At 49.9% G+C, this 17,408-nt stretch overlaps 2 protein-coding genes across 5 annotated transcripts in view; one reads left to right on the top strand and one right to left on the bottom strand.

The window, feature by feature from the left end:
• The window catches only part of BCL9L (BCL9 like), a 28,342-nt gene extending 24,062 nt beyond the window's left edge, over nt 1–4,280 (top strand). For 3 of the 4 annotated variants that reach the window (XM_024570800.4, XM_024570801.4, XM_045204000.3), the window contains 2 exons: nt 262–543; nt 938–4,280. In XM_024570800.4, coding sequence (XP_024426568.1) covers nt 262–543; nt 938–2,031 — 1,376 coding nt within the window. In that variant the 3' untranslated portion in view covers nt 2,032–4,280. The remainder of the gene's footprint in view (nt 1–261; nt 544–937) is intronic. The other variant, XM_053923873.1, reaches the window with a different exon arrangement.
• Nucleotides 4,152–15,584, bottom strand: CXCR5 (C-X-C motif chemokine receptor 5). Its single transcript, XM_024570968.4, has 2 exons — nt 15,444–15,584; nt 4,152–6,862 (listed from the first exon to the last, which is right to left on the bottom strand). The coding sequence occupies exons 1-2, from the start codon at nt 15,498–15,500 to the stop codon at nt 5,795–5,797; spliced, it is 1,125 nt and encodes a 374-aa protein (XP_024426736.1). The 5' UTR covers nt 15,501–15,584; the 3' UTR covers nt 4,152–5,794.
• Between the last annotated feature and the right edge of the window lie 1,824 nt (nt 15,585–17,408).

The raw sequence follows: 17,408 nt of genomic DNA, 5'->3' as shown, positions 1-17,408 counted from the left end.
TCACAGGAGCACATGTTAATCTCCCAGTCACTTTCAGGGGCTTACACTTGGGATCTCTGCTTGGGATCCTGTGCTGCAGAAACTGGAGAAGGGTGGGGTGGGGGGACTGTAATGATAAGCACACAGGGCTCTCTGTACAGTGGGACATCTGAATCGAGGTGCACCTGGCGGAGTCGGGGAGATTTGGGAGCTGACTTCTGAACAGCCAGATTCATTTCCCCTGCCCAGTCACCCCCTCTTTTTGTCTTCCCGCTTCTGTAGGTGCCCTCCCGCCTAGTGGTCCCCGGAGCAGCTCCTCAGCACCTCCTGCCAACCCTCCCAGCGGCCTCATGAACCCCAGCCTGCCATTTACTTCCTCCCCAGATCCCACACCTTCCCAGAACCCTCTGTCATTGATGATGTCCCAGATGTCCAAGTATGCTATGCCCAGCTCTACCCCGCTCTACCACAATGCCATCAAGACCATCGCCACCTCAGATGATGAGCTGCTGCCTGATCGGCCCCTGCTCCCCCCGCCGCCACCACCACAGGGCTCCGGGCCAGGTGCGAGGACACACCGGGAGAAGGTGGCCACAGGGAGAAGAGTTGATATGGGCACTGAGGGTGGGGAGAGTGGGCATGGCCAACAACCACCCCTGTGGTCATGCTGGCTTTTATGTGCTTCTAGGGGGCCCTGGGAGTGGGAGTGTGATGTCCTGGGACACAGTTCCCACTTGCATAGTCATTTAGTGAAACCAAGCCCAGGGTACTTGAACAATCTTAGTAGCATCTCCACAGCATACATGGCAAACTGGGCCAGAAACTGGGTGTCTTGGCTTCTAACCTAAATGCCTCAAGTCCCTTTCCTTGCAACGAGGGCAGGCCAATGGTGAAGTCCTCATCCTTGGTACCGGCTGGGTGCACGTAGTTCCTCACCCCCTTTTTTCTTTCCCCACAGGGATCAGCAATAACCAGTCCAACCAGATGCACCTGAACTCAGCTGCTGCCCCAAGCCCCATGGGCATGAACCTGCCAGGCCAGCAGCCCCTGTCCCATGAACCCCCACCTGCCATGTTGCCCTCCCCCACCCCTCTGGGTTCCAACATTCCACTGCATCCCAGTGCTCAGGGGACAGGGGGACCACCTCAAAATTCAATGATGATGGCTCCAGGGGGCCCAGACTCCCTGAATGCCCCCTGTGGCCCTGTGCCCAGCTCCTCCCAGATGATGTCCTTCCCACCTCGGCTGCAGCAGCCCCATGGTGCCATGGCCCCTGGTGGAGGTGGAGGTGGGGGGCCTGGCTTGCAGCAGCACTACACTTCAGGCATGCCCCTGCCCCCTGAAGACCTGCCCAACCAGCCACCTGGCCCCATGCCCCCTCAGCAGCACCTGATGGGCAAAGGCATGGCTGGGCGCATAGGCGAAGCATACCCACCAGGTGTGCTCCCTGGGGTGGCCTCAGTGCTGAATGACCCTGAGCTGAGCGAGGTGATCCGGCCCACCCCAACGGGAATCCCTGAATTCGATTTGTCAAGGATCATCCCCTCTGAGAAGCCAAGCAGCACCCTCCAGTACTTCCCCAAGACTGAGAACCAGCCCCCCAAGGCCCAGCCCCCCAACCTCCATCTCATGAACTTGCAGAACATGATGGCCGAGCAAACTCCCTCACGGGCCCCCAACCTCCCAGGCCAGCAGGGTGTCCAGCGGGGGCTCAACATGTCGATGTGCCACCCTGGACAGATGTCCTTGCTGGGCAGGACAGGTGTGCCCCCACAGCAAGGCATGGTGTCCCATGGCCTGCACCAGGGGGTCATGTCTCCTCCACAAGGCCTCATGACCCAGCAGAATTTCATGCTGATGAAGCAGCGGGGCATGGGCGCTGAGGTCTACAGCCAGCCCCCACACATGCTCTCCCCACAGGGCCCCCTCATGGGCCCTCCACCCCAGCAGAACCTCATGGTGTCCCACCCCTTGCGGCAGCGCAGTGTGTCTCTGGACAGCCAGATGGGCTACCTCCCTGCACCAGGCAGCATGGCCAACCTGCCCTTCTAGCACTCCGTTTTGGGGGCTGGAGCTGGGGCAATATTGCAAATATGATAACCTGAAAATATTTTCTTCCCCTCCAGTGTTGGGATGACTTGGGGTCAAGGGGCGGGTTGGAAGGGGTGGGAGGGGGCTTGTGTGGGGAATGGCATTTGTGGCAACCAGATGTGCTGGCAGCTTAGTGGGAATGGCAGAGTGGGGTGGGGGGCGTTGGGTAGGGGTTTGTTCCATTTTGGCCATCAGAGTGCCCCTCCCTTACTCCCAAGACCTATGGAACTTTTTCCCTATGTCTCTGCACTCACCCTCATTCAGCTGTGTATGGAATCCTTTGGGGAGAGAGGAAGGGGAAGTGAAATCTCCATTCTCTATCCCTTTCCTTTCTGCCGCTATCTCTTCAGTGCTCCAGCTTCACTGTCTTCCTTGTTGTTTTTCTACTCCCACCTGGTTCTCCTGTCCTTTTCTTCCTGTTGATGTAGCTGACCCCCTCTCCCACCCTTCCCCACAGGTGGCTGGCCAGGTGGGCAGGTGCCAGCTGTAGCTGTAAATAGAGAGCTGCGCTTTTGTGCTGGTTTGTGTGTGTGTACTGTATTTCTGTGTTTTGATAGAAGTCACACAAAAGAAGGGATAAAAGGAACCCCCCTTTTTCCAAATTATTGCCTGTTCCATTCTTCTGGACCCAGGGGCGTGCAGTCTTAATACACCTATGCACTGTTAGCATCATTTCTGGGTCCATAAAGGATAGTTACCATTCTGGTCTCCTACCCAAATGGTGAAATGACATACACCACCCTAAACTGCGGTCAGACCACCTAGGCTTTAACCTGGTGAGCCCCAGCAGGGCTGAGACCCCCAGAGCAGTGATTGATTCAGGAGAATGTGTGTGCATGCATTTGTGTTTGCCCCACACAGGTGACATGAGCCCCTGGCTTCCCAGTTGTGGATGTCCGGTGTCTCTTACTGCTACATCTTAGCCAGAGCTTGAAGTCCTTGGTCCCCAATCTGGGATGAAGGAAAGGAGAAAGGCAGAGGCTGTGTGGCCCCCTTGGGTGGAGCCACGGAGGAAAGGCATGTGGCCCAGATGGCCCTGTGCCTGCTGCAGTAGCCCTGGGCCAGGTAACCCCCAGGGCCCTGATTATTCCAGAGGCTGTCACCTACTGCTATCCACAAAGGAGGAAGGAAAAGGGTTTGGCCCAGTCAGTCTCTCTCCCACCATCCTCCATCCACTGAGGATGGGTTAGAGAAAGAGTCGGACAGAGTAGGGGAGTGTCCTGTTGACTTCTCTGCCTGCCACCCACTCACCCGCAGAGCCCTCAGCACAGGGCTCAGGGCTCTGCCCACCCAGGCACAGTCACTGCCTCCCCCTCAACCCCAGAAGAGCTCTCCACCCACCTCTGGTCAGAGCTGAAGCCATATAAGACTGGGTGTTTTGCCCCCCAACCCCACCCCACTGCCTTTGCCCCAGGAGTAAAACACTTCTCTTTTTCTTATTTCCTTCCCTGCCTTGTAAGGTGGCACAGCAGTTCCCTCCCTGGCCGAGGCCTCCTCCAGGGCCAGGGGTCATTTTTAGATAAGGTTTCTTCTGCTTAGCCTTCCTGACCTGCAGGGCCCGGTCTCACATTGGCAGCTGTGATACAAAGGGAATTTGCCCCCTGTTCCCCCAGTCTGGTGCTGTCCTCAGTCCACTGTTAGCCAGGTTGAGCTCTTCCTCCCTGGCTGGCTTCAGGCTTCGGCCTCCCCCAGCTCTTCCCAGGGCCCAGGAACCAGGCCTCTGTATCCAGGAGCCACCTGCCCTCCATCTAGCCAGGTGCTTTGCCTGACCTGCCTCAACCTAGGCCTGTGCCTGTGAGCCCCCCATTTCTGACCCCAAATTCTCCAAACTGACTCTTAAGTGTTTCCTGCCCATATATGACAGGGGTTAGACTGCAAAGGGCCCAATGCTCTCCTCATTCTCTCCCACCTGCACCATCAGAGCAGCTTTTCAAGGTAAACACAGGCCAGCCTACTTCCCTCCATCCATGGCCATAACCCCCAGCCATTTTGTACCATTATATAAATAAATAAATAAATAAATAAATAAATAAATAAATATAAATATATAAATATATAAATATAAATATATAAATACAATATGTGAAGACATCTTGGTTTTTATTTTGAAACAATTTTTAGGCTTGTTCTGGGGGTCTCTGTGCTGCCTGTACTGTATTGACCTGTTTTATAGGTGCCTTTTTATTAAAAAGAGAAATTTAAAAATCTAATCTCTTGTCTTTTTGCTTCCATGTCTGGCTCCTCTAGTGCCCAGCTTGCTGTTGGATGCTGGGAGGGAAAAGGAAGACCCCAGAGCTTCCCCAGTGTTTAGTGGTGAAAGCACAGTGCCTGGGTCACATCCCTGACTTCCCTTGTGGGGCCCTCCTAAACAACTTGGCTGATTGGCTTGAGTGGGAGTAGGCAACTCAGATGTGCCCTCAGCAAGATACCTGCTGTCCGACTCCAGCTAGACCAAAGGCTGGGGTGGAACAGGGAGAGCAGGTGGGCTGGTTGGGTGAGCGTGCGTAGAGCAATTTCCTCTGTTCCATCTGAGTAGTGTCCTCTCAAGGCCAGGGCGCTGCTTCCTGGGGTCTAGGGACTTCCCTGCCCAGGCCTGCTTCTCACACTGTGTAGCTGGAGGGGATGCCACAGGTGGCTCTTGTTGAGGCCCAGAGAGCCTGTGTCCTGGGCTTGGCCTCCGCTGTATGAGTTGACTCCCAGAGACCTTTTTCCTCTGTCTTTCTTCTCGGATGTATGTTGTATTGGTTCTGACTTTTAGCTAAGTGCTCTCTCTGTTGTGGTTGGGACCCTTCTGCTGCTTGAGGAGGTTCTCCTGGCTGTGTGACTCACTGGGAGGAGGCAGGGAGGGACTACTCTGCCTTCTCCATCAGTGCCCAGAACCCTGCCACCCTTGGCCTGCCCTGGGAGCTCTCCACCCTGGGCAGAGGAGATAGCTAGCTTTGATTTATACTTATTCCTTCTTGGAACTGGGGAAGGAGAATCTTTTTTTTTTTCCCTCTGGTTGTGCTCCTTTATGCGGCTCAGCCTTAGTTCTTCTCCAGGACACTGGCTGGTCCCTGAGGGTACATGGAATCTACCCTCAGTCTGTAGAACTACCCAGGACCCAGTGACATGGAGCTGGTCCAGTGCCATTTTGGTTAGAGCCAGCGACAGCTACCTGATCTGAGTCAGTCTGAGCTTCCTGCTTGGTCAAGATGCTGCAGGCCTGATGGCCTGGCAGATATGTTTGTTAGAGACTGAGACATGTTAAGGCCACATTTTGTTGCCAGCTGGCCTTTTCTCAGTCTTAACCTCCATCCATCCCTTGGTGTTCAGCTTTTAGCCTATTTTGGCAGATGGGGTGGGAGGAAAGCTGGGTAGATGATTGAGTGAGTTCTGGGAGGGTAACAACTTCCCATTTCTAAGATAGAAGTAAATTTGTTTCTTGAGCTTTGGGTGGTTAAGATGAGAGAAGGCATATGGGGTCCCTCAGCCCAAGGTAATTCAGATGGGCACAGGTATCTTTTGTTTTGCCTTTGAGCTGCTTTCCCTTCACTGGACTCCAGCCTAGCCCCAGGGTTGGGAGAAGAGCTGGTAGGAATGTCCTGGAAAGGCACGCTGATTTATCTAGCTGACCCATATAAGGACACCAGCCAAAGTGAGCTAATAGGATCCCAGCTCCTATTGGAAGGGTTCCAGCATCAGTGCATCTCTCAGGAAAGTAGAAACAAAGCAGGGCTGGGACCTAGAAGGTGGTGAGGGAGGTGGCATTCTCTGACTCAGAGAGACTGCTTTTGCGCCAACTAGGGAAGAACTGGCAAAGGGAAGCGGGACCAGCACAGCCCAGCTTGGTCAGAATTCGTGACAGGTCACTACGGAACTTCACTCCTGCAAAGGTGTAGAGCATGGGATTGAGACAGCAGTGGGCCAGGCCCAGGAATTCACTCATGGTGATGGCCACAGAGAGATAGCTATTCAGCTCACAGCTACTGCCCACGGCCTTCAGCCTTGCCAGGGTGTCCAGAAAAATGATGATATGGTAGGGTGACCAGCAGAGAAAGAAGACACTTGTCACCAGGATGGCTACCCTGACTGCTTTCTGCCGCTGAGGGCGCCGCTGGGCCTGGCACAGCCTGTGTACCACCCCTACATAGCACCAGCCCATCACTAGCATTGGCAGCAGGAATCCCCCAAAATGGTAGAGGAAGCGGGAGATGAACCAGGCATTGGTTTCAGCTTGGTTCTCTTGGGAAAAGGTGCAGAGTGGCAGAGAGTCATTGTGATGGGGTTGGCTGACCTTGGCGAAGAGAATCTCTGGCAAAGCAAAGAAGAAGCCTGCCAGCCAGATGGTCACACAGGTGATATGGATGGAGAGGAGGCGGCGATGGCGGTAGGCGTGGACGGCGTGGACAATGGCCAAGTAGCGATCCACAGCAATGCAAGCCAGGAGTAGACTGCTGCAGTAGAAGTTGATCTTGTGCAGAGCAATCACAGTTTTGCAGAGGAAGGTACCCAGGACCCAGCCAACAGAGCCCTCGGCCACGGCAAAGGGCAAGATGAACACCAGCAGGAGGTCAGCCACTGCCAAATGGAACAGGAAGGTCTCGGTGGAGCTGCGTGTCTGCCGATGCCGCTCCAGGATCACCAACACCAGGATGTTGCCCATCATACCCAGGAGGAAGATGAGGCCATAGGCCATGGGCATGAACACAGCCTTGAAGGAGGTCAGGAGGGGCCCCTCAACTGTGGAGCAGATGTGATTTTCCGGTGGGGGGTTCTCCGTGCTGTCATTGTAGTTACCTGATTCCTTGTACTGCATGGGCAAGGAGACAGGAGGGCAGAGAACTGAGGACCCATCTTCCCTCCAGGAGAGGGACCCTGACTACCTTATAGACTTTTCCTATCTCCCAGGCTAACTGCTTTTGTCCCTGCACTCTCAATACGTCCCACTGACCAAATCCCGATTTCTCGTTACATGTCCTTGAACAAATAATTTTGCCTTTTCTAACTTCAGCTTTCATTTGTAAAAGGGACTAATTGCTCACAGGGCAGTGATAAAGATGAAAGGAGATACATGGTGTGGACATATTTCACAAACCCTGAAGGGCTGTGCACTTGTAAGTGATTTTGTGTGTGTGTCCTCTGGTTTGGAAGGCTGCAGGCTCAGGGGCAGGGGTCAGGACTTCAGTTAGGGAATGGCTCTAGTTGGGACAAAGAATCATCTTGTCCAGTTTCTAAAACCTAGGATCCCACTGATAAAATGGGTGCTGATGTGGCCTGCTGGCTTCCTCTTGATTTGTCCCCCTATTCCTGTCTGTTGTCATCATAACTGAAATTGCAGTAATAGCCTCCTGATACAATTCATCTGCACAACAGGCTGAGGTATGATGCAATATTCCTATTTTACCAATGTGTCTCACTAAAGATCAGGTCTGTTTCAACCCACCTGATCTAACCCCAGAGCCCATACTTCTACTGCCACTAGGCAGCCGTGCCCTGGCTTCCCTCTTTGCTACTTCTCTTCGCTAGCAAGCTCCCTGCGCAGCTCTCTTCTCTGCTGACAGTAAGGAGAGTTTCAGAAGCAGAAGGAAGTGAAGGAGACCAGGCTTTGGGGGAGGAAGCCTGTTCCAAGTGGAGGGGATGTGCCCGCTCTCTCCGGAAGCTCCCTCTTCCCCAGCCTCCCTGCCCCCCCTTCCCTACCCCTCCCTGCAGCAGCGCTCAGGTTGTTTACCCAGCTAACCGCAAAGGAAGAGGGGGGTTGGTTGTGCCTGTTTTCATACCTTTCACTCACAGATGTCCCCTTGCACCTGCTCCACCTTGCTTCCCAGCTCTGTTCTTCCTACCCCTCCCCTAATAGACCTCTCTCCACGGCATTTCAAAACTAATTATAACCAAGTACTGTGGGTTAAAAAATACAGTCTATAATCAATGAGCGCTGGGAGGGAGAGGATGGGAGAAGATATTATGCACCCTGGCTCTGGGTGGTCTCATGCTGCCCTCCTTCCAGGAAAGTAAGCATCCTGCACAGGCAGGGGTGGTTGCATTGGCACCCAGGGGCCCTATTTGTGGGTCATAAAGTCAGTCTCAGTGGCAAGCAGACCCATTCCTCAATGAGGATCTTTTCCTTCTGTTCCCTGGGGCAGGTGGCTTTGAGAAAAGGGGGTGAGGGGATACATTAGTACAATGGCAGAGCCATCTGCCCACACCCCACAGCAGGATCCGTCTGCCAACACCTCACTCCAGCCCTTTTTCATCCTAATGCTCATGACTATTGTCTCTTCATGGGTCTTCACCCTTACCCATCTTCTCACAGAGGACAGATGAATTTTCCAATCCAGAAATCCCTAACATATCCATGTCCTGCTTAAAGTTCTTTACTGGTTCCCATTTACTTATAAACTGTTTTTTTTTCTTTTGTCTCTTTTTTTTCAGTTCATATTGAATAGCAAAATCAGTTATAAGAAAAGTTACATTTGTGAGAGTGCAAGATTGGAGTGAGCTAACTTCAGTGCTTTCACACAACAGAAATAATGCAGTGCTCAAAAAGAAATGGGGTTCATGTTCTCTTAGGGAAAGATTTAACCCGTATTGCTCAATTTCAGAACCAATTGCTTGGCATTCCTGCAGCATGATACCATTGCCTTTTTTTGCTAGGGTTGGGGTCGGGGGAGGGAAGGCAGACCTCAGCCTCCACTTCTTGCCTTTAAACTTGAGTTCTCTACTGTTGTCTCATGTGGTGTTTCACACATAAGCAATTTTTGTTTAAGAAAATGGTTCTAGCTCTGGCTGGGTAGCTCAGTTGGTTGGAGCATAATCCTGTACACCAAGTGGTTGGGGGTTTGATTCCCTGTCAGGGCACATACCCAGGTTACAGGTTCACTCCCTGGTTGGGGCTATGGGAGGTAATAAATCCATATTTCTCTCTCACATTGATGTTTCTCTCTCTCTCTTTCTCTCCCTTCCTCTGTCTCTAAAATCAATAAACATACATAAAAATTTTTTAAAAAAGAAAGTGGTTCTACTTTCATTTGAAAACCCTGGAATCGCAGGGTGAGTTCTAAACACCTCCAGAGGACCTTTAAATCTCTACAATATATATATTCCTCTAACCTTTCAAACCTCATCTTCTACTCTATGGCTTTAGACAGCCTATCTTCCAGGCTCATCATTCTATTGGCTGCCTGCCCTCAGCACCCCAGCACATTCTGGTCTCTGAAACTTTGCTCAAACTTTTCCTTTTGCTGAGCAGTCCTTAAATGTGCCTATCTAATTCCTATGCTTCCTTCAAGGCTCCATTCAACCCATCCTCCTACCTCCTTCCTAGCTCTTCCATTTGGAATCACATTCTCTTTTCCTACATTATGTGTGCATTTATTACAGCACTCAGCATTGGGGTATCCATTTCCTCTCTAGATGAGGAGCTCTTGGAGGTAGGACTTCTGTAGTTACCTTACAAGGCTATATGATTTTTTTAAAAGATTTTATTTATTTTTAGAGAGGGGAAGGGAAGGAGAAAGAGAAGGAGAGAAACATCAATGTGTGGTTGCCTCTCGAGAGCCCCATAATGGGGACCTGGCCTGCAACCCAGGCATGTGCCCTGATTGAGAATCAAACTGATGACCCTTTGGTTTGCAGGGTGGCGCTCAATCCACTGAGCCACACCAGCCAGGGCAACCTTACAAGGCTGTGTGTTTTACACATGAGGGGCATGCAACAGATGTGTCCTAAACTTCTCTGGGAGCAGTTTCCCAGGGAAGGCCAGGGGCTCTTGTAGTCAGTCTTTAGGCAAGTCCCTCTGTGTCTCAGTGGACATTCAGACACTCTTTTTAACCATTCTGCGATTCCTGCCTCCTCCCAATGCTTTTGACAGCCTAGAGCCTATCTTGAGTTCTCTCTATATATTGGGAGCTATTTCCAATATCATCATTTAATACAACCATTGACTCATACTGGAATTCAGCAGGAGTTAAAGGGGAAAACAGTAAGATGAGCAGTCTTCATGCAGAGGAAAGCAATTCAGAAGGAGGAGAGATACAGAGCTTGTAGTAGTAGTCAGTGGGGCTAGCCTCCACCTACCTTGGTGGTGGTGGGAGCCTGGCTGTCCTACTGCCCTGTTGATGGCTTAGGTGTGGCTAGCCTGACTGGTCGTAAGGCCCTTTATGAGAAACACTTGAGTTCTTACTCTCTAAAGCATCCATGTTGATTGGTTTATTTCTCAATTAAAGCCAGTGCAGTGGGATGTGGGGACCCCATCTCCCAAGAACCCAAGTTTAGATGAGGGTTGCAGGGTTAAGGTATAGTTTCTTCCTCCTTGCCAAGAGGTATTTGTTTGGCAAAGTGCTCAGGCAGAGCAGGGAAGATGGGAGAAAGCTGTGAGAAAGCTGTTTTGAGGGGTACTGGGTGTTGGCAATACATCTCAGCAGGACGTATCAAACAGATGGTTTGAGTGCCTGGGAGTGGCAAGTGTTAAAGCCACTTACTGTACCCAAGGGATTAAGCACCCTATCCTTCCCCAAAACAAGCAAGATTGGCTCTGGCCTGGTGGCAGGTGAAGAATCAGGAATCCTGAATACCATAAGGGGTGGGGTGCCAAAGGGTGCTCTCCAAGACTCACGCCCAGAGGGAGGACAATGCTGGCAATCTGGCCCAGCAGTAATGAATCTTCTTCTCTCTCACACTTTCGTGAATGCATACACACACTGTGACAGCAGCACACACCCTATATGGATACAGATGTGCCCAGGTTAGGCCACAATAGCGTGGGTGTAGGCCAGTACCTGGTGGACCACAGCCTTACATATTGGGCAGGGATCCAGGCCCCCAAAAAGGCAAGAAAACATGATGACTGGGATGAAGTCAAGTACAGAGCCAAGAAAATGGGTAGAAAATTGCTGTGAGTTCTGAGGATGGGATAGGAAGGGGCTAGAACATTCTGTGTCCTGGTTTTTAGGTGCCAGGAGAAGGGAAGACAGGGGGATTACAAATGTTACTCTTCTTCCTTTCCTTCCTTCCTCTGCCTCTCCCTCTTTCTTTCCTCAGGAGCCACTGTAGGATCCAGGTCCCTCTCTACATAATTAAGGTCTCCAAGCCCCATCTGGCTTCAAGTAATGAGACTGCCTTACTGCCCTGCACTGGCCAGTATGAAGGTCAGCTAATATTTAGGGACTAGTATTCTAAAAGTAGGTGGAGCAGGAGGTGGCTAGGACATTCCCCAGGGATATGTCCTGGGTCCTTAACTCTTTTACTCTTGCTGCCCTGGATGACATGGTTGGAGGACACTTTAGGACAATGCAGAGTTCTTCGCAATCTGGAACTACAAGCTCAAACTGATCAGATGGAATTGATAGGGAAAAATATAGAAGAAGACTCAGGTTTAAAACTCCAACTCTCTGGGGACAAGTTAGTGAAGATCTAGCTTAACAACAGTTTATGAGAAAAAGACCTGAGAGTTTGTTGACTGGAAGCTTAGGATGAGTCAACTGGGTGATGTGACAACCAGAAGTGCTACTGCTACTTTACTGTAGGTGACCAGAAGCCTACAGGTGGGTATCTGGCACCAGCCCAGTTTGCTTGGTCCGGACAAGAATGACCAATTTGCTGAGGGGTCTGATATCCCCACCTTGGGAGGACATTTTCAGGTACAGGGGTATAGAATCTAGTGGAGAGGAGACTTGAATCCTGGACAGCTGTCTTCCTCAAGGACTGGCAAGCGACCCCATGGATGAGAGGGCAAGCTGGTCTTATTAAATGAGGTTCTAGAGGGCAGATCAGGAGGAATGGGCAGAGGTTGGGTGTTTCAGTTAGAGGAAGAGAAAGAACCTTTTAACAGGCAGAACTGCAGTACAATGGGTTGGGGTCCTTGGGAGGAAGAGCAATGTTTGAGCCCCAGTGTGTGGGAAGGGAGTCCTCTTCCAGAAAGAAGACTGGGCCCTGCCCTCAAATGCCATTTACTTCCATCTCCTAGATGCTTGGGTTCTCTGGCTGTCATGACCTATCCAGGGGTGAGCTAGTTCTTACCACGATCTTCATGTTGTTCAGCACATGGGGACTATTAGGAACATGGTACTGCTTGTGATGTAGTTCTGCGGGGAGACTTTAAACTACCATACCTCTGCACCGAGTCTTTAGATTTAAGGAAGTCCACCTTGGCACTCCAAATCAGTTTGCACTTTGGAGACAGAGTCACATAGTCTGAGGGACAGGTAGATGGCTCCTAGGTGTGTATTGATTTGAAATATTTTGTCCCATCATTCCTGAAAGAATACTCATTCTTGTTTCCTGATTCTCAGTGCAAAATCCATGGCCACTTTTTATGCCATTGTGCCAGAGTGGACCAGCCTCACGGAAGGTAAGAATTCCTTGATGGAGACTGTGGTCTGTGTGTCTGAGCCCAGATTCACCCCAATGCTGACCACTCCCCTGGCTGGCCCTGGTTTCTCCTTCATCTGGAGCCCTGCAACCACACCCAGTTGGGGCCTTCTCCACTGCGGCTCTTCTGGGACTTTTGACTTAGTTGGGGGATGGGGCACTCTCCCTTCCCCCACGATAAAGCCCAGAAATGCCTGCACTGGTTTTGGTTCCTCTTCTTCACGTGTCCTTAATGAAATGAGATTACACGTGGATGGGCTTTGCGACCTGTGCTGCTCTAATCACACTGGAGTCATAGTTTACAGGGGCAATCACTGGGGAGGGGTCAGGGGAAGCCAGGCGTTGAGGATGGGCCAGCTTCTCCCTAATCTATAGCAGCTTCCTCTCCTGGATGGTGTGCAGGGTGGGGCTGGAGGTGCAGTTTATGACTGCACCCTTGGTAGGCACCCCAGCTTCTGGTTCTGTCAAGAGGAGGCTCCATGCTCTCAGAGGCTTTTCTATGTCTGCCTGGATTTACCTTCCCACCGGGATGAGTCCCTGACATGTTCATCCAGGGACCCATATACTTAGCCATCTAGGTTTTTTTTTTTTCAGTTTGGATTCTTCATTCATAGGAATTAGCAGCCCCTCTTAAGACAATGGACATTTTAAGCAGCTAGAGTTGATCTTAGATTTCAAGAATAGAAAGGAGATATAGGATGACCAACACTTGGCTTATGGCCAAGAGCCCCCAGTTCTTAACCCAACATTGGAGTGTAGAAACCAGTGTTCTAGAAAAATAAACCAATATGTGGTTTGGACAAGGATAGGGAGAGAAATGGGAAGCAAAAGGAATGGAAGCTAGACTAACTCCTAGAGAAAAGGTGAGCTAAGACCTTCTTTAATGAATCATAATAAATATTTATTGAAGAGAGACTACATGCAACACTCTTCTACTCTGCCACCCCAGGGTCTCTGTGCTGAGACACTGTCAGGGAGACTGTCAAAAGTGCTCAAGCCCTTCTAATGGGTGGGGCTGGAGGGAGAGTCTGTGCTTCTGAGGGACCACAGCCCTAGGGAGAGAGTGTGAAGGAGGTAAGTGGAGGTGAAACGAGGCACTGGGAGCTGGTTGAAGAAGAGCTCCAGAGCCTGTATGGTCCCAAGACTCTTGGGCTTCAGGCTAGACCCTGACTGAGGGAACTCTAGCACACTGGGATGCCTGGTTCAAGACCACTTCTTTGAAGTGTGACATGAAGCAAGGTACCAGGTATCTCTCCCCGGGCTGTAGATTTTCTTTGATATATGGAACATGCCCTGCTGTCTCCCTGCCCCCGGCCACCACCTGTCTCTAGTAGGTCACGCAGTGGAGTGAGACGTGCAGTTAGGGGAAACTGTTGAGGTTTCTCAGAAGCCAGGACCAGCCAGGTCTGGTGTAGGTTATATGATATTCAACTGGGTCAGGGCTCGTGGTCAGCATGAAGGTGTGGGCAGAAGCAGACACCTAGTAACCTAATCAGGTGGGGCCAGGGGTCAGTACTGGGGACCAGGGTGGCAGCATGTTACCTTGTCAGGGCAGTAGGGTTTTAGCCTGATTTGGGGTATTGCCCAGACTCTGTAATTAGACTCATGGCCAGCTTCATGGGCATGAGAGACCCATGAAGTCACATGGGGCCCTATACTTAGGGAAGAGTCCTGTGCTTGGTTTAGTGTTTAGTTGTTGCTATCATGAAATTAATAATTTTTTAACAAGGGGCCTTGCATTTCTTCTTTCATTGGGTCTGATTAGACAGATGGTTCTGGCTCTACTTTTATCTGGGGATTAGATCTGAGAGGCCAGACTTAGGTAATTAACCCTTCCCCTCACTTTCTTCTTCCCATGTTCTACTTATGCTTCCAAGCCTTAGAATCTGGCAAGTGAGAGGCAGACTTTTCCAGGCAAGTCTGGGAATGTGGTTGATGGACTTACAGTATAGGCTCCAGCTAGGGTAGCTGGAGGGTGAGTTAAAGGTCAGGAGAGCTGGTGGCTATAGGAGAAAAAGGTTGGATCCTTCCTAATCTAGACCAGAGTGCAGCTCACAGAGTGGTCCTTTCCCTGTAAGTACCACTGGCCATGGGGGAAAAGGAAGAAAAAGACCACAAAGAAGTTTCCAAAAGATCCTTAAAACAGTCCTTTGCTGCCTGGAAACAGGAGCCCTGGGGTCTCTGGTTGAGATGCTCCCCACACACATCCTTTGAGAGCCCAGTGAAAATCAAGCCTACTGAACCACTCTGCTTCATGGGAGAGACTTGTCGGGGACAGAGTGTTGGGGGACTATTTTATTAGCCCATCCAAGAATACCTTATCTCTAGAGATTCTAGTCCTTTGAGGGAGGCCACAACGTGTTCTAAGACATTTCTAGGATTAATACACAGTTCTCTCACCAACTTGGTACCCCCTACCCCCTGACTCTGGCCCACTGGGGTTCTTTTCCTTGCTGACCACCTGTTCTCACTCTTCCTCAATTTAGCACATACTCATTGTCTACGAGATTCTGGTGAGTGATTTGTTTTTTTCTTGGCTAGACCACATGACAAATTTGAGGGCTAAGACCAGGTCCTTAACTTCTCCATCTAACACAGAATGTAGTGCCCCCATGATGTAATCACATAGCAAGAGATGAATAAATATACATTGATTGGTCAACTAGCAATGCCAGCCTCCTGACATTAAGAAAACCTCCGAAGTTCTTTTCCATCTAGCCCCTTATGCCAGTCCTAAGAGATAAGGAGAGAATAGAGAGGCAAAGTGATTTGTTCCAGGTCACATAGCAAGTCAGGGGGGATGCAAGAGCAGAACCAATACTTCCAACTCCCTCTATGTCTATTTAAGTCAACAGCTCTGTTTACCTGCTTCATCCATGGAATGGGCCAATGGGCCTGTCTAGATTCTGTCAAGCCATAGTGGGAGGGGATTCCATAGCTATCCCCTCTTCCTTGGGCCCTGGGAACAAAATATTTAGAATTCCAAGTAGGGCCTGGGCAACCATGAGCTATCTGTCCCTACTCACCAGGTCATCCAGGTTGTAGTTTATGAGGTCCATGTCCAGGGTTAAGGGGAAGTTCATAGTTGTAGCTGTTTGTCACCAAACTGGTCACTCGCTGTCTGATGTTGAGAAACTCTCCGCCTGATACCTATAGTGAAGTGGCAGCTGTCAATGCAAATTTAAACAAATGAGCTGTGCAATCTCCTGGGGCTGCATAGGACCTGCTGCCTTGCCTCACAACTCATCACTTTTTTTTTTCCACTGGGTCTTTTCTTTTCTTTTCTTTTTTTTTAAAGAAAGAGGGAAAATCCCCATAGCCTCAGTGCTAGTCAAGCATTTCAGCTTCTTTCCTGGCAGTAGTTGTCTCATTTGGAGCTTGTGACTTGTTTAAAATTTGCCCTTCTCCTCCCTGTATCTCCACAAGCCTTCCAATAAGGGAATCAGTTGTGCCTTGTGATGAAAACCATCACATCAGTCAGTGGGGAAATAAGGGAGACTCCACATAGAAAGGGAACAGGAGAGCCCTTCCAGGACCACTCCTCCAAGCCATCTCTAAACCTTCATCTTTCTTGTCACGAGGGTGAACAATCACCCAGTTTGTGTAAGACAGAGAGTCCCTTGTTCAGGGAAACCCGTAAGTCCCAGGCAAACTGGGAGACTTGACCACCCTACTTGCCACCATCCCTGTGTGCAGGCTGGGCAAAACCCCTTCCCTCTTTAACTCAGGTTCAGAAGAAATAGTTCAGAAGTTTTTAATGGCAACAACACCGAAACATTATTAGACAACAAAAATGAAGTTACCCAAATCACCAAGCACAAAAACATAAACAATTACAGAGTTATTTTCTGGTTCAAAAATAATGATGTTCTAGCTACAAAATAACTTGGTTGACATATAAATAATTAACACGGTATGCTAGAGTAGATGTTTACTCAGAAGGACCTTGAGGTCCAGAGAAGGAGAGTAACATCCCCAGGATCCATAGCCAAACAGGGGCACAGCCGGGACTTCAAACCAGGTTTCCTGACTCCACATTCAGTGTTTTCTCTATTATACCTGGCTATCACTCTTACTAGCTCACGTAACCCCTTTCCTTTCCCTTAACTCTGCCCTGTCTGAGGACCCCTTCATTTAAGAAACCCCTTTGCAGACATTGATCAGTTTCCCCTCGAGTCTCATCTTTGTGCCTTTTTTTTCCAGAAGAGGTAAAAATCTCATCTTTTTTTCTCATGGTCCACAATGATGTAAAAACAATGACTGCACACACTGAGGAGCCCACACATGACCTGCTGTTTCACTGCTCCACCTCAACCTTTGTGATCATCCCCCTCTTCCAGCCAGATTACCATTTTCTGGGATTCAACCCTTTCTAGTACCCTCCCTCACCTTTCCCTTCATTCATCTTCTTCCTTTCTCTCTTATAACTCTTGCTTGGAACTCCCATTTCACCCCCAATAGATACCTCTTTTTGGGTGTTGAGCCTCTCTTTGTGCTGTTGGGGTCTTTCTTTCCTCTCTTCTTCATTCACTGCCTTCAGCAACCACTTTCCAGGAGGAAGACTCTGAAACAAGAGTGGGTGTTCCTCTCCTGCACTTTCAGTCCTGAAACCTTTAGGAGGAAGTGGCTCTAATGATTCCTGTGTCCCAAGCTTGCTGGGTACTCACTCCCCATTCTTCCCACACCCCAACACCCCTGCCCCTCCAATCCATTGATATATTCAATTTAGCTTTTGCTACTCTAAGGACAATGATTGAGAAGGAATATAGTATATAAAGTCATATAGGAATTGGATGATTCATACAGGAAATACAAGATTTTTGTATCTATATCCTCATCAGGTGGTCACTCAGTATTGAACAAAGAACACCACTTGTTCCTTTCAAGAGATGGTGTTTTCATGTAGGATACTTTAGTCATTAGAAACTTATCCCTCATGCTGAGTAAAAAATATGTCTCCCTGTAATTCATCCTCAGAGGTCCTGGCTCTG

Source organism: Desmodus rotundus, chromosome 5 (genome assembly GCF_022682495.2).
Source record: "Desmodus rotundus isolate HL8 chromosome 5, HLdesRot8A.1, whole genome shotgun sequence".
Taxonomy (NCBI): domain Eukaryota; kingdom Metazoa; phylum Chordata; class Mammalia; order Chiroptera; family Phyllostomidae; genus Desmodus; species Desmodus rotundus.
Note: the sequence above shows the minus strand (reverse complement) of the source record. Positions and strands in the feature narration are given on the sequence as shown.